This window comes from Kryptolebias marmoratus, linkage group LG16 (assembly GCF_001649575.2).
Source record: "Kryptolebias marmoratus isolate JLee-2015 linkage group LG16, ASM164957v2, whole genome shotgun sequence".
Lineage (NCBI taxonomy): Eukaryota > Metazoa > Chordata > Actinopteri > Cyprinodontiformes > Rivulidae > Kryptolebias > Kryptolebias marmoratus.
The window spans coordinates 24,043,463-24,060,505 of NC_051445.1; the positions used below are offsets into that span (position 1 = coordinate 24,043,463).

Below are 17,043 nucleotides of genomic sequence, written 5' to 3' on the forward strand. Positions count from 1 at the left end.
TTAGGGTTAGAGTGCGGGTTTTTGATGTTTGTCTCTTTCTTACTGTTTATTCATTGTCACATGCTGTTTTTATTTTGTTTTTTAATTATGTAAAGCACCTTGAAATGCCTTGCTGCTGAAATGTGCTATACAAATAAAATTTGATTGATTTTTTGATTGATTGATGTACATCCAATAAAAAGTTTCTGAGAGTTTCATTAAAATCTGTTCTGTGGTTGATGAGATATTTTACTAATAGATAGACATATATACACGCAGACACAGGCAAAAAAACATCATAGCTCGTTTTTCAGCAGTGAGCAATAAATAGTGGAATTTTTTTTTAAATACAACAAACCTCCACATGATAAAGATGCCAAATATACAAAGCGTTCAAAATAGGGTATGACTAAGTGAGAAATATATTCAAAAAAATTATCAAGAATATGTTGGTGATTTTTAATCATGGTCTGAGTATTGTCACTCCACTCATTGGTTAAAACATCTGATCAAGTTTCAAAAATGAAATGTGGCAGAAAAACTGGTTTTCAGGACAGAGATTCATAGAAAATGTAAAAATCTCTGCCCCAAGGGTTTAGAGGTTAATAAAACCTTCTGACATGCAATTTTTCCAAAACACTAATTAATGGTCCTAAAAGACTTATAATGAGCTGTGTTTTAAATGTCCTTTGCTCAGTGATAGTTAAACTTACTGTAAAAGATTCACGTTAAGGAAAGCTTTTATTTCATTTTTTATTTTTTTACTCAATTTTGAAAAACATACTAAAACAACCATGAATAGATTTTCAGTTTCAAGCTTCTAAATAACATTGTGTGTCAACAACTTCATTCCTAAACAATCTGTCAGCGCACAGACAGAACTTTTTTTCCATATAAGACAGTCATGAGACACGTACACTTTGACTTTTGTTTTTGGATAGAAGTCGTTTCAGCAGCATGTCTCAGTCGTCCACATATGGTGAAACGTGGCAGAACAAGTTTTCTTTTGTTTTAATCATTCCAACTGCCTACACATGCAACAATGCTTGCATTTTATGCATAAATACTTACAAATAACTAGTGTGTAATGATTGCTCTGATTGCTAAACTAAGCAACCAACCTCTACTATGACACTGCAAAGGAAAACAGGAGCTACTCTACAACCACCCCAACATGAACCGAGTCACTTATTGTAATTACAGTAATCACAACATCCCAACTACAAGCTGATTTATTGATTACATCATTAAAAAAACACTATGTGTTGGCATAAACACAAATCCTAAGCTACCATCGTTTTCAATCTAAAAATCAAAGCACATTTCCTTTTTTTATTTGTTTATTTTTTTAATTAAATATCACTGATAATTACAACAGTCTGTGAACTTCAGAGTCGGACTTTGAGTCTTCTCAGTGTCATCTACAGGAGTTTCATGACACGCTGCTAGAAAGCAAGAAAACCACAACTGAAGGGAGGGAGGGATGGATGGAAAAAGCATGAACAAAAACAAGCACAGACATCCAGAGCCACTGAGGCAGTGTGTGAGAGCTGTGTGAGGTAGTCCACCCTATGGAGAAAACAGCAGCTTGTGTGTTCGCTGACAGCCCCACAGAGGCTGAGGACTCCACGGGCTCAACTGTGGAAAAACAGGAAACAGTAAATGGAAGAGGGGGGCTAGATGATGAAAGGGTATGGTAGGGGGCTAAATGGGGTGAGTGGTTAAGCCTCGTTGGTTACAGTACTGGCAGGAAATGCAACAACAGCGAAAGGGGTACGGTGTGAAAACTTAAATTGGTCCAACTTGAAATGACAAAATTTACCCACTGATGGGGTTTAAAAAATAATAATCCCTAAATAAACAGCAACCAATTGCAATGTTACTGTTGGCGTCAAATTATTATATAAATTGGCAAATAAAGTAGGGCAGAACAGCGAACCAAAAACACACGTTGGGTTCATTGGTAACTCGAAATGGTCCTTAGGTGTGAGTGAGAGTTGAATAGTCCCTATGTGTCCCTGTGAAGGACTTGTGACCTGTCCAGGGTGGACCCCGCCTCTTGCACAGTCCTGGCTGGCTGGCTGGCTGGCTGGCTGGCTGGCTGGCTGGCTGGCTGGCTGGATGGATGGATGGATGGATGGATGGATGGATGGATGGATGGATGGATGGATGGATGGATGGATGGATGGATGGATGGATGGAAAATGAAGTAAATCATTGCATGGTTATACAGAGAAAATATGAGCATGCGTGGAAAAAAATGTCACTTACCCTGTTTTTGTGTATTGCACAAAGTTATTATTTCAGGAAAAAAGTTTTTTATGTATCTGCATGCAGATAAATCAATAAAAGTGTTTGACCTGGACAGAAGCTGGGTCAGAGTGAACTATAAAAGAGACAAAACTTGGAATCAGTTCCAGCCTTGGAATGCTTCCCAGAGAAAGAGAGAGGTCTGTGGACATAAAAAGAAGACTAAACCATTGTTCGGGAGACTTTAAGCTTGAGATTTGTGTGTAGCTCCAGCATGTTTAATATTTTGCATGTATAAGTAATTTATTAAAGTTTCCCAGCCGTCATGATCAGAGATTTTGTTTTATTTAAAATAGTAAATAATTCAAACTTACATTACAAATTTGAATTTTGGTAATTTTGGCCATCACTGGGATCTTTAATATAAACTTGTTCCACATGAAGTTATTTAGTGATGCTGTTGAATATGATACTTTCCTAGGGCTCATCTCGGTAAAGAGAAGAAATCACTATAAAAAACTGATATAATTAAGAGCAATAATAAAACAGAAAAAAATTGAACATTTCTGAAGAAATTTTGGTGTCATTGCAGCTACTGCTTGAAATTCCAACACCATCAACTTTCTTCTCTAAAGCTCAATAGTAATTTGGGATTTACTTTCGTAACAATCTAAACTGACAAAATGTTGACATTTTGATGCATAAACTGTATAAGATGTGTAAATAGCACCGAGATCAGTGGCCCATCAGGGTCACCATGGTAACCACACATGCCTGTCACTCCCTGACAGCAGTGTTTATGAGACAAGCAGACAGAAATGAAAAGTAGAAATTACGCCTCAAACAGACAATTACTGTGTGAAAACTATCGGGTGTGTTAAAAACAGAAATCCCTGAACAGTAAGGGGTGGTTGTCACCCATGTCAAAAAGGAATACACAAAGCTCACAAAGTTATATAAATTGCTTGTATAAAAACCATAAAAGACACTAAAATGTCAGTTCAGTCATGTAAAGTCTAACTTTCCAGGACCCATTTAAACTTTGAATGATGTTTTCACTGTGAACTATGAAGGAGCTGTAGAGCTCCAAAGAGGCGAGGTTTTTTTTTATTTGTTTTGTCTGAGAATGATACTCAGTCAATTTTACAGACATTGAGCTAAAATTTGATGTCTGAGTTATTGTCAGGAACAGTGGAGACTAAGGCGAACCCAGAATGCAGACTCATAGTAAAGGAAAAGAAACTAATTTATTCAACTAGAGAATAAACAAAAACAAAAATGCTGACGTGGCAGCAACCAAACAAAACCTAAATTTAAGTACAAACATGGAACCGACAGAAACCAGGAACACAGCACGAGGGCAACTAAACAGACTACATCAAACAATGGCCCAGCGAGGTATGGGAAGAGTGACCGGGTTTTTAAGACTGCGGATAATGAGGTGAGTGGGAACAGGTAAAATGATTACTGATTCGGGACAGGTGAAGATGGGCGTGGCTAACAGACAAATGAATGACTGGGGGAGAGTGGAAATGAGAACACAAACATGAGGACAGAACCAAGAAGAAAACAAAAACCAGATAACTAAAAATAGGAAACAAAACAAAAACAGAAACCAGAAAAGCCAAATCACCACAGTTATAGCCATTTTTGTGTTGGCTAAGGTCAATTAACTGTAATGGCCATCTTGAATTAGATTGACTCCAAAAGTAAATCAATTTTAAAGTTAGATCCATAGTTTCATTAAAATCCATCCTGCGGTTTATGAGAAATTTTGCTAACAAACAGGATTGACTTCAACAATTACTGCTAGAGTTTAAAGCAAAAATCTCACACGAGTGGCGCTTCAAGTATGTAATGTGAATGACTACTACAACATCAAAATTTAGCTCAACATCTTTAACATTAGCTGAGTTATAACCATTTTTGTGTTTTCTAAAGTCAAACCATTGTGATGGCCATCTTTATTTGGGTCAGTTTCAAGAAGCACTCGGAGAGCTCAAACCTCTACCAAGGTCACAGCATCATAGTTAGATCTGGATTGTAATCCAGATCACCACCAAAGGTTAATCAAGTGTCTCTTGTGACAGCACCAACATTTTGTAAAAACTTCATCAAAGTCTGTTTTTTAGGTGGTCTTGCTAACAGACGGACAAACAAATCAACCAATATTACCAAAAACACAACCTGCTTGGTGGAGGTAATCAGTTGTAGCGGTACATCCAATAAATAATTTCTAAAGGTTTTATTAAAATCTGTCCAGTGGACAGACAGAGTTGACTCCAAATAGTTGACGGCAAAAATGTAAACAAAGATCTTGTGCAATTTGTTAGTGCTCAGAATATGTGTTGGGGATCAGTCTCAACTACTGCCACACCAAATTTTATCTCAGTATCTGTAACATATTGTAACATTTGTTTGTGTAATGTATCGTAAAATAAGATAAGCATTACAGTGAAAACAGTAATTTCTTTTTTTCTAGGATTACATTCAGGAAAATGGTACATGTGTGTGTTTGTGTGCTTTTCTCTCCACCGTTCTTTTGTCCACCATCATCTTTTATCCTCTTTATCTCTGTGTGTTTCCTTCTCTCTCTCTCCCCATTTCAATATTGAAGAGAGTTTTATTAAGGGCCAGACTCGGATGTGCCGAGGCGCTCTCAGTAATTTTCCTACAAAGTGCTTTAATCCATCACACGGCCAACATGTGGCCTTTGAAGCCATACATCATCTAAGCCCACAGAGAGAAATAGACGGAGTTGGAGCATAATTTCTGCTCTCCTCCACCCTCCTACCACCTTCTACTTCCTCCTTCTTCTTCTCCTGCTTTACCTTTGTGTCCTGCCGGAGTTTCCCGCCTGGGAGGGAAACCACATCTTCCTCACATAGTTGGGTCCTCTCTCCTTTTACAAATGAAAGTGAGGTATGTGCAAAAAAAAAAAAAATGGAGTGTGGGGAGGGCAGTAAGCAAAGGGAAAATTAAAGCGATTGAGATAGGCATGAGTGAGTGTGTGAGGCTGAGAGAGAAAGAAAGAAAGAAAGAAAGAGATAAGGAAAATGGAGGAAAGCTTTCTGGAATGAAAGAAATTGGGGACAAAAGCAGGTGATAGGGAGGTAGTGTGTGTGTGTGTGTGTGTGTGTGTGTGTGTGTGTGTGTGTGTGTGTTTCTGCACATGCATGAGGAAACAGAAACAGGCAGCAGAGGAGTGGGGATGAGAGAGAAAATAAGTGCTGCATTTCCCAGCATGCAGCTGGAGCAGCGTTGCCCTCTGTATTGCCCCCGGCCAACACCTGCTTCCATTTCGCTTCCTCGTCCACCCTCCTCGCACTGAGAAGCAGCAATGAACTCTGGGCCCCCTGACTAATGGAATGGGCCCTCGCTCCCGACCATTAGAGGATTGGTGTCCCTTTTGGCACCCCTGAGTGCCCTACGGTACAGAAACATGTGAAAAAGGGCCGAGGGAGGAGATAGTGGCAGGTTAGCCTTTTTCCTTTTGCTCAATGCACCTACTCACACACTCACACACACACACCTGGTCAAAACAGTCTAAAGTAATGCAGCCAAAGAAAAGCCTGACATACCTTTGATTGAAGTTTAATTAAAGGCCTAGCATTGAAAAAAAATGCATTTCGTCGTCTGGCTTTCATGTCAGAGTTTTAAACTAAGCTCATCTTCTGTTGAGAAATGACTCAGTTGTAACCATTTTAGTGAAACATTGAAAACACCATTATATGCAATCTCATGTGATCTGTTAGCACTTAGAGAATGTGTTGTGAAAGACTATCAGCTACTACCACGTCCGATTTTAGCTTAATATCTGGCTGAGCTATAGCCCTTTTTAGTTTCCTTTAGTCAGTTGGCTGAGGCAATGATCTTGAATTGGGTTGAGTCCAAAAGTTAATTTGCTGTAGATGTTAACCTAATGATTGTTTTCTGGAAGTTCCACTAAAATCAGTTGAGTGGTTTATGCGATATTTTACTGAAAAACAGCTGATTCCAATACCTACTGGCAAAGTTTCAGATCCAGATTTTGTGCAATCAATTAGTGCTGAAAATATAAGTTAGCAATGAGTTTCAACTACTCTCAAACCAAATTTTAGCCAAATATTTTGGAAATTGACTTAGATATTGTTATTTCTGTGTTTGCCAAGATTGCTTTGCAGTGGCAGCCATCTTGTTTTAGGTTGACTCCAAAAGTTAATCAGTTGTAGATGTCAACCAAGTGATTACTTCTTAAAAGTTTCACTAAAATTCCATTCAGTGATTTATGAGATATTTTACTAACGGTGCAGACAAACAACCACACGCACTCAGGGACGGGCAAAAACATTGTCCCTTCGCCTTGTGTGGCAGGTGATAAAAACACTGAACCGGGTAGGAACTCAGTGAAGGAGACATGCGAATATAGGACAGTAGCCCAGTAGCCCCAGCTGATCGAGAAGCGTTTGCGTGATTTCATTTAGCTGGTAAATCAGGCGCTCTGCCTCAATTCTTTACTCAGATGGAATACACACCTCGAGTGTACAGAGGAAGAGCGGGGATGGGGGGGGGGGGTATGAACCATGGAGCAGATTGAGGTTTGAATCTCTTGATGAGCTGATAGCACGGCGTCCGCAGACAGTGAGCCAAGCTGTGCCGCGCTAATGTTATGCTAACGATATGGTAATGACATGCTAATCTGCCGGCAGTATTCCACCTCAGTGGAGAGAAGGGGAGGCCTCTCACCATTGGTTGGAGATCAGGGACTTCCTGAAGTCAGAGTTCAGCACAGATGCTGCATACACACACACACACAATCTCTCTCCCTCTCTTATACACACACACACAGACAGACACACAGGGGAACTTAATTCTTGTAAAGCAGTGATTTCATCTTGAATAAAAGCAACGAAAACCACAGACCTAATCTGCCTTTAATCGGATTTGCAAACTCTTAACTGAGCAAGAAACAATACGTGTAAACAATGCGGCATTATGGGATGCAATTTAAAACTAGGTCGGCTGTAATGTGAGTAAGCCTGCGAGCTTTATCAACATGTAATATCAAGACGCCGCGCTGTTGTTCGGCGCTCACATAAAGAGAAACAGAAAATGATCCGTTTTAGATGGAGATCAGCTTGTTTTTCTTTTTGCCAGGGGTGTGTGAACTCCTGCAACCATTACCTGCACAGTTAGAGCATTTCTTACACATTTGTAATGATGGCGCACGCACGCACACACACAATACAGCAACTAGGGTTGGAAACAAGCCCTAACAACATATGATAATACAGTCATTTTGCTGCTTTGAAACAAAATAATTTACCATTTAATTGTTACTTTCCACCAAAATGCACAGGTGGACAATAATGTTTTACCTGATTGCGTGTGTGTGTGTGTTTATATGCCTGTCTGCTACCAAAATATCTCATGAACTCCTTAACAAATGTTGTGAAAACTTGAGACTTACATCTAGAACTAATTCCATTTTGGAGTCAGCTCAATTATAATAAACCACCTGCCGCAACCTACCAAGCTTAAAAAACACAACTATTATTTACAGAGATTGACCTAAAGTTTGGTGGGGTAGTAGCTGAGACTGATCCCCAACAAATATTCTGAGCACTAACAGATTCTGCAAGAACTTTGTCTAAAATTTAGCAATTAACTATTTGGAGTCAATTCTGTCAGTCTATTAGCAAAATATCTCATTAACTATAGCGTGGATTTTGATGAAGCGCTCAGAAAACAATCAGCACATGTACCTCTACAACCTAGTCACTTTTGGAGCCAACTGAATTTAAGATGGCTGCCACAGCCGTCTGACCTTAGAAAACACAAAAATGTCAATAATTCAGTAAATTTTACAGATATTGGCTTAACATTGGATGTGCTTGTAGTTGAGAGTCATTCAGAACACATACTCCAAGTGCTCCATGTTGCAAAAGCGTATTGTCTAAATCTTTAGCATTAACCACTGAAAGGAAACCCTTTTGTCTGAATTACAGGATTCATTTTAATGAAACTCTCAGAAAGTAATCACTTGATATACATCTACAACTGATAAACCTTTGGTGTCAATCCATATCAAGATGGGCACCACAGCTAATCAACATTAGCCAACACAAAAATGGACTTAAGTCAGTTAGTTTACAGATATTGAGCTAAAGTTGGATGTGGTAGTAGCTGAGAGTTATTCAAAGCAAATACTCTGAGGGTGATATCGCATGAGATTTGAACAAAACTGCTACAGCTTTGTCATTTTTCATAAGATGATCTTCGTCTAAAAGTCCAGCATGAAAAGCAGCGGAGGATATGTATTCCTTCAAGAAATACTTTAATTTAAAGGAATTTTTACACACTACAAGCATGACTTTTTCTATAATCCTCAAAATAAAATGTATGAGATAAAAGAAAAAAAAAAAACATGTAAAGACGAACAGGAAAGGCTTTAATCTGTTGCCGCTAAAAGAGACATCTGCAAAAACCAACAACAATACATCACAGTAAATCTGTCCGTGTGGCATAAAGGCATCATCTCAGGTATTTTGCTTAGTTTTTCTTTTCCATTTCATCGTTACAAAATGGAGATGTCAAGTCTGCACAATGAAGACATGCGCTGACATTTTCCTGGATGCTGTGCACTAAATCAAAAAGACCAACAATATGTTGAGTGCCAGCACGGAGACATTTGATTCCCACTCCACTCACGCGGCATTAGAGAGGGAATGCCAGCAAACATCACAATCCTCCCAAGCTGGCACTGGGCTTGTCACACTTTTCATTCCACTTTAATGTTTTGGGCTTTTTTTTTTTTTTTTTTTTTTTAACTACGCAGTATATCACAGTAAATTGTAAAGCCTCGGCTTCCTCTTGATGCACAATATTTGCTGCACGAAAAGCGCAAATCACAGGTGCCACAATTAAAACAGGTTTGACTTAAAGGCGATTTAGTGTCGCTGACATTTAGCATCACCCTCTGGCGACAGGCGTGCAAAGGAAGCCAGTCAGCAGATTGGACCTGGTGGGGGGACTGACTGAGCTCATCCCTGGATTTATCATTACTGGATGGACACGTTTAGAGAACCCTGCTAGATCCTGCTAGATCCTTGGCAATATGCAACTTTTGGATTCCATTACTGCATCCTGCATCCATTTGAGCAGTTTGAACTGCAGTAGCTGATTTACCTCTAAGGAATAAATACATACAACCATAATCTGTGTGTAAGAATAGGAAAAATTATAGAAAGGGGAAAAGTTCTTGTTAAAACTGTATCCAGGGACTATCCAGGGAAGTATGACTTGGAAAAAAACAAAAACAACAGAGGAAAAGCAGGAGTGCTCATGTGTGCATACACAGTGGACAATGAGAGAGAGAGACAGGCAGAGAGTGAGACACGAGGGTGGACTGTCCAATACGCTCCTGATAAAAGGTCAAAGACATGTTTTATTCATGATCCAGGCGGCGGCGGCAGCAGCAGCAGAGCAGCAGGGCCAAGGTTACAATGAGCTGGCGTCCCCACTCCCCAGAGAGAATGAAGCACACAGCCTCACACCGGGCCAGCTACACTCCCAATAACTCCAGTCAGCGCTGTCAAACTGCACACACGCCTTCCAGTCGCACGTCAATAAATCTCAGAGTGACTGTATGACTGAACAAAAAGAAAAGATCTTCACACAAGGGCTGCATTAGGATTTGTGATGTTATTGTCGAATATCGCGATGTGGATGTCAGTTTTGGTAAACCAACACGTTCTGCCACCATGATGCTCACAACACTTTTGACGTTCTGGCTGGGGGGCGTTTAGGGGAGTGAGGACCAATCTTTCATCTGTATGTCACAGAATACAGTATTTACATACAAATCTATGGACTTTTAAAAGATAAAATCAAAAGATTTTACTGGGTAATGGTGCAGGTGCATAAGATCTGAAGCACCTTACTGTGTGTGTGCAGAGTCAGCATTCACACCATTGTGTTCCTGTTTATAGCTTCTTCCATTTTTTTTTTTTTTGGGACAGCACACTTTCAGCTAGTTCAACCATTTGGCTATCAAAAGATTCAGCTTGTTCAGGACACTACAGCTATGACTTTTGGCTTTTGAAATATTTTAATTTATTTACATTTTTTTCTCATAGATATGCAATGAGAGTTTTTCAAATCTTTGAAAAAATCTTTGTGCTCTTTGAAATCTTCAGCAAACTTGCTTCATTTTTAGCTTTTACTGTAGCTAATGATTTGCTCGTTTTAGCTTTTAGCTACTCTTCTGGTGGTTGTAGCTTGTTGCTTTTGTTTTGCAAACTCTCCTTTTGTTTTGAATGTGAGGAAGTGGAACATTTCAGTTTCTGCTTCTTCAACAAATTTTAGCAAGGTCATTCTGCACTCAGCATTCACATCGATTTTTCGCAGAAAATACAAATCTTTCTGCTTACTATTCAACGGTTATTCTTCTTTTTCTGTCACAACTTTTGATTTTTAACTCCCCCCACAGTTTGGGAAAACCCATACAAAAAATACGTCAACAGATATGATATGACGTTTGATAAAAGTGTATCATACAGCATAAGCAAAATCTGCATATAAATAAATAAAATAAGTTTTAAAAAATCCACATAAACATAAATGTTTTTTAGTGAAACAAATGAGAAAACCTACCTTTGGAGCTCTGCAGCTCAGACATACTTCGCAATAGAAACATCATCTTGTGTTGCGTTTACAAGAAAGTTTTTAGAAACAACAAATAAAACTTGTTAATTTTTTTTATTTGACAATTGTTTATTTAATTGCTTTATGGAAGAGCGTTGATGTATTTTGGCATTTCAGAAAGTATCTGCATTAGTAGTTAGTAGTTTGCATTACTGTTTCAAAAGGAAAAAGTTCAACATTACAATTTAGTAGTTATTTTCGCTGTTTTCATATTATCGAAAGCATCTAAGTGCTTCACTGCACCATCTGCTACCGTCACAATGAATTCCTTAAGCAGTGTTTAATTAAATACAACAAGATATCCCATTAACTTGCGTTCTTTAGAAAGTTCTTACTTTTTCTAGAGGATAAGTTAAAGAAATAATTTGATTCTAATTCCCTAACTGCAAAAGAACAAAGCAGAAATAGGTGTTAATTAATAACTCTTTTAAAGGAATCATGTCTAAATATCTCATGCCTCCGAACTCCTTTCTTGAACTTTTCCTAACAGCAGAAGGAACTGAACACACCTAACCCAGACCTGCCTCGTGGCCTCATTTCATGTGAAACCGGGAACAGTTTTAAGAGAGCTGACACACTTTAAGATTCAACAACCAAAGTAACCTTTGGAGTATTGATGTGGATAAATCACATCTAGTCCTCTGAGAAATGGAAAGATTTCAGCATGACAGATTAAAACTCAGGCAAACAGTTAAAGACCCAATCATCTCCAGCGGCATTCAGTTGGAGCCGTCACCACATATGAGAATTTCTCACAGACTAGACAAGTTGGCTGCAGATAATTTTGTGTACATGTGCATGAGTCTCCTCTTTTTTGGGGGGAGCATATTATGTGGCTTCTTATATGTGTGTGTGTGTGTGTGTGTGTGTGTGTGTGTTACCCTGCGCGTCTTTGATCAGATATAAAATATTCAGAAATGCTGCTGTAATTTGATGAAAGTCAGATATCTCTCAAGTAGGAAATAGAAGTCAGCACTTTGGCAGCTCTTGAAAAGAAAAAAAAAAAAAAGCCCCTCAGTGACGGGATTTTGCAGCTGCAGCCCCGTAGGTGGAGGCAATAACAGGAGTTTTAAACATGCACTGACCCGTTGTATGAACTCCAGTCCGTGCTGCTCGGCCAGAGCTCTGACAGCCCAGGTGCCTCCGTCCATCTGAACGGCGTAGAAGACATGGCGGTTGGTCCCACGATGCCCCTCTGTGGTCACATGTTTCCTCTGCAGCAGGCAGCAACACAGCAGCACAAGTGCAAAGAACATCAAGCCTTAAACAGGAGAGAAGCAAACAGCGAGGAAGATTTATAAACCTATTCATGCCTTTCATGTAGGTTTTAGGATACAAACGCCTCACAGTATTTATCACTAAATAATGTTTAACCCTCTTTATGAGTCTTTTTATAAAACATAAAATTGTTTCAAAAAGAAAAAAGCACTGCCACTATTACAGCTTTACTTATCTATATGATTCATTGATTTCTTATGAATTTTATCAATTTATTTCATATTTAGGTTTTATTCAACCAACAAAAACCCTAACATAATCAAACTATAATAAACAATTGAAGGCCTAGGATTCCTTGAAAGAATGCATATCGCCGCCATCTTTCATGCCAGAGTTGTAGACAAAAATCATCTTCTTTTAGGAAATGATGGAGTTATAGGCATGTTGGTTAAACTTGAAAATAATCTCAATCTTATGCAATATTGCAATATCTCATGTGATCTGTTAGTACTTGGAGAATACAGTTGGAATGATTCTTGGCCCAACCACATCAAATGTTGAGCTTAATATTTGTAAAATTGACTGAATTAAACCCAATTCTGTGTTTTCTAAGTTGGCTTTGGCGACCATCTTAAATCGGATTGAATTCAAAAGTTAATACGGTATATATGCACATTCAGTGATCCCTTTCTGAAAGTTTCATTAACATTCACTCAGTGGTTCATGAGATATTTTGCTGACAGACAGAGTTGATTCCAATTGTTAATGTGAAAGTTTTAGACACAGATCTTGTGCGATCAGTCTCAGCTACCACCATACCAAACTGCATGAGTCTTTTTGCAAAACTTGTAAAGTTATGTCAGACAGTAAACAAAAACATTGTAAGTATTGCTGCATCTCTTTCACTTTTCTTGTAAGGAATTAGAAAAATTTTCAATTTATTACAAATTTTCTTTAACCAATAGTCCAAAACCCAAAGATAATCAGACAATAATTTTTAAAAAGCCTGACTGAAGCTGGTGTGACTAAACCTGATTAAATGACTGAAATCACAAAAAAAACTTGTCATTTTATGAGCAATTATGTTTCAACACTAAACATGTGACATCATCGTCCCACAGCAGGCTGATGTGTATCGGTGTCTATCAGCACAGAATATATCCTCACTCTTCTTTTCTTGTTTTCTTTGCTATAAAACTGACTTTACTGATATTTATATATGTAGAAAAACACCTACAAATATTACCATTATCCTTTAAATACCATCTAAGTGCATAAATGAGTTTAAATAGTGCGAGATCCAGCAGCGTAATGAACACTGGTGATTGTGATACAGTTTGCCCACAGCCACCTCCTCTGTACTTTTGCATAAAATCCACAGTGGCTCCCACCTACGTGATGTGAACCACCCACCTGTAGCCACACAGCCTGAAACGTCCAGGAGAAATCTCTCACCCCGCGCGTTGAAAACCAGAACTCTGGCATCGAGGGGGGGTGGGGTGGGGGGGAGCCCCAAGCGAGACAGCACGCTCTCTCCAGTTCCCAACCCACACGTTTAATCTCCTGGCGTTGATGCAAATACTTCTGAGAGGAGGAAAAACTGCAGCACTCACACTGTGTGAACTAACTTCCCTGTTTAAGCAAAACGGGAACGTTATCAGTCCGTGTGCGCGCGTGCGTGCTTTCTTGTGATGTGATGGAACAAAAAGTTGTCATCTCACACTTATCGGCCTCTGCTCTTCATGTAAAACACCTGACAGACAATCAGAAGGATGCGAGGATGAAAAATGGTTAAAGCTTACACTGTCTTACTATTGGAATCAACTTTGTATATTTGTTAGCAAAATATCTCATGAACCGCTGGATGGATTTTATTGGAACTTTAAGATAGTAATCACTGGATGTACGTCTACAACTAATTAACTTTTGGAATTTAACAAATTCAAGATGGAACCCACAGCTAATTAACCTTAGCCTACACATAAATAGCTATAACTCAATTAATTTTAGTTACTGAGCTAAAATTAGCTGACAGTCATCCCCAAAAAATATTCCAAAATCCCACAATATCACATGAGACAGCACATAACGTTAGTTTCAAGTTTTGACCACAACAAGAACAACTTTATCATTTCTTACCATAAGACGATCTTAGTCTAAAACTCGGGCATGAAAAGCAGCGGGTGATATGCATTCCTTCAAGGAATGCTAGGATTCATTGTTTAGCTTTGGTTTTAGTCAAATATGAAATGCCCTCCTTACAGTAAGTGCTTAGCAACATTAAACCATACGTGTTTCACCTTTTTGCTGCTGAACTAACAAAACAAGTAACTTGACCATCTGGAAAACTGAATTATTTTGCATTTTTATGTATTTCATGACCAAAACATTAAATAAAAAATGTGAATAGATTTACAAAAAGACAAACAACTGTTAATTTCATCTACTGTTTTGCAACATCTGTGTTTGCAGACTTAAACTGATCATATAGATATTTGTTATGCACTTCTTTGAATGCAGGTTTTTTTCTTTTTTTGAAAACCTGCTGCTGCAAAACTGCTGATGGAAATCCCAGTGTTGCTGTTTGTGTACAACAACAAATTTTATTTTGATGTGTTGTCTGTTTTAGCAACTCCCCACCTGAAATCAACCCACTAACACACAGTAAAACCCCAAACCAGAAGATTAAGATATTTCTCTCAGAGGAATTCAGCCTGTCTTTATCTGCCTTCTAATCAAAAACAAAGTGGCTCCTCCTGCAGCATCTTTCTGTCAAAGCCCAAACAAGCCAGCTGACCACTGTTTAAAGTCTCCAGCATCACTCAGCTCCCATCTCCCAAGCCACTGATTGAAATCGATAACCTCGATTGGGGCTCAAGCCCCAGTCAGTTCCACAGAGGTGGGGGGCCGGCGGCGTACACCCCACCCATGAAGCAGCTGGCCTCTGGCAGAGACAAAGTAGACGGGGAGAGAGGGAGGGAGCTGAAGTACAGGGGGGCCACATCGAACAGTGTCAGGGCCTCGGGGCCTACTGGGACTCTGATAAAGTACCTGGACATTTTTATAGACAAACTACTTATTTCCGTCCTCATATCGCTTGGGAAGACAGATAACTTTATATTCCTCACAGGCAGAGGAATGAAAAGGAGGGGGTCCTTTCAGGAGTTTAATTGATCAAACTGTAGCCACGAGGGTTCTTTTTTTTCTTTTCTAGAGATAAAAGAGACTAGCACTCTTCCCCTGTACAATACAGAGATCTTTCAGAAAGCAGGCCTAGCACAAAAAAAGAAGAAGAAGAAGAATGTAACTCATTATGCAAAGTCATTACCGGCCTCTGACCACAGTTCTTAAAGAGTAGGAGTTAATGGTAACATTGTAGAGGTCAAACTACAAGTCATGGGAAAATATTATTATACGATGTCCCGATTATTGCCCAACTACTTTATTGAAGTTTTGAGGTCAAGTTTAAAAGTTGTGTCTATTATAAGTCTTTGACACTGGTGAAGGTGCACTTTATGCTTGTTTATGGTAAAGGTAATGAAGAACAAGAGTGCAGGCAAACATCTGTTTTGGGGGAGGTCCATAAAGCCTGTATCTTACTGGGCTGCGACTGTTGGCAACAAATTATCACTTGTTTTATACAAGAATTGATACTTACGACACGTTTAACTGCAAATAAATTACGCCATTTATGCAACGTTCTTAAAAATGACGTGTACATTTATCTATCGCAATTTAGTCACATAGTGTCTCAATTATGTCTCAATCTTGTCTCACTTTGATCACAATTTATTCTCTTTTTTTGTCTCCAATCAATTTCTTACACTTTCCGACTCTGAGAATTGAGAGGCTCTGAGACGGGTTACAGAGAACCCCAATGACTCTGGGACTATTTTGTTGCTCATTTTTTGAACATGTTTAAAATTCCTGCAAGACGAGAGTGAGGTCCTGCAACTTACACGAGTGAATGTTCTGAGTCAATTTGGAAACTCCCACATGAATCCCATTCACAGTCACAAACAACTGCAACTCAGTGAGATACTGACTTAAAGCAGAGAAGAAGAAAATCACAGCAAAAATAATAATAATAATAATAATAATAATAATAATAATAATAACTACACTTATCTTTAGTCAGCCATAACTTAGACATAGCAGGAATTTCACATTAGCCATAGTGAGTGCTTTAAACCTTTATACATTTTTTAAATATATGAACACAGGTGTTTTTTCATTTTTGTTATTAAAATTTTTTATGGTCATTTGCTACTGTACTTTTCAAGATTTTCAAGTCTTTGAGTTGAGTTTTGTTACACCTGTGGGAAAAAGACACTACGCCCTCTGTCAAAACTAGAATTTTTACGTGTCCCATTTTAAAACTATTTAAATCTAAGCTCAAGTGAATAAAATCAAACAACATTTGTTATGTTATTATTTATTAAACAAAAGCAAAGCCAAAATGGAATGGCTGTGAGTGTAAAAACTAAGTTTACTCCTGCTGCTGCCACAGGATTTAGGAGGGAAAGTAGTAGTCAGGTGCTGCTAATAAAACTAACCTAATTAACACAATGCCAAGTAGGAAAGACCTGAGAAAAGCAATCATTGTTGCCTATCAATCTGGGAAGGGTTAAAGGTAATTTCCAAACTATTTAGGGTCTATTATTCTGCAGAGACAACAATTATTAACAAGTGGAAAATATTTAGGCTAAGTTTTGATCCTCCAAGGAGTGGATGTCCCAGCAAATTCACCCCTAGGTCAAACCGCGCAATGCTTAGAGAATTTGCAAAACAGCACAAAAAGCTCCATCTGGGATTTTACAGGCCTCAGTTAGCAGGTTCAATAAACTTCACAGGACAGTTAGAAAAATGACTGAACAAGTATGGCTTGTTTGAAAGAGTTATGAGGAGAAA

At 38.6% G+C, this 17,043-nt stretch overlaps 1 protein-coding gene across 1 annotated transcript in view; it reads right to left on the reverse strand.

Annotated features, from left to right (window-relative positions):
- Positions 1–17,043, reverse strand: part of LOC108234188 (furin-like protease kpc-1) — a 237,756-nt gene that overhangs the window by 217,736 nt on the left and 2,977 nt on the right. The window contains exon 2 of the mRNA XM_017413192.3: positions 12,000–12,175. Within this exon, the coding sequence (XP_017268681.2) occupies positions 12,000–12,170 (171 nt within the window). The 5' untranslated portion in view covers positions 12,171–12,175. The remainder of the gene's footprint in view (positions 1–11,999; positions 12,176–17,043) is intronic.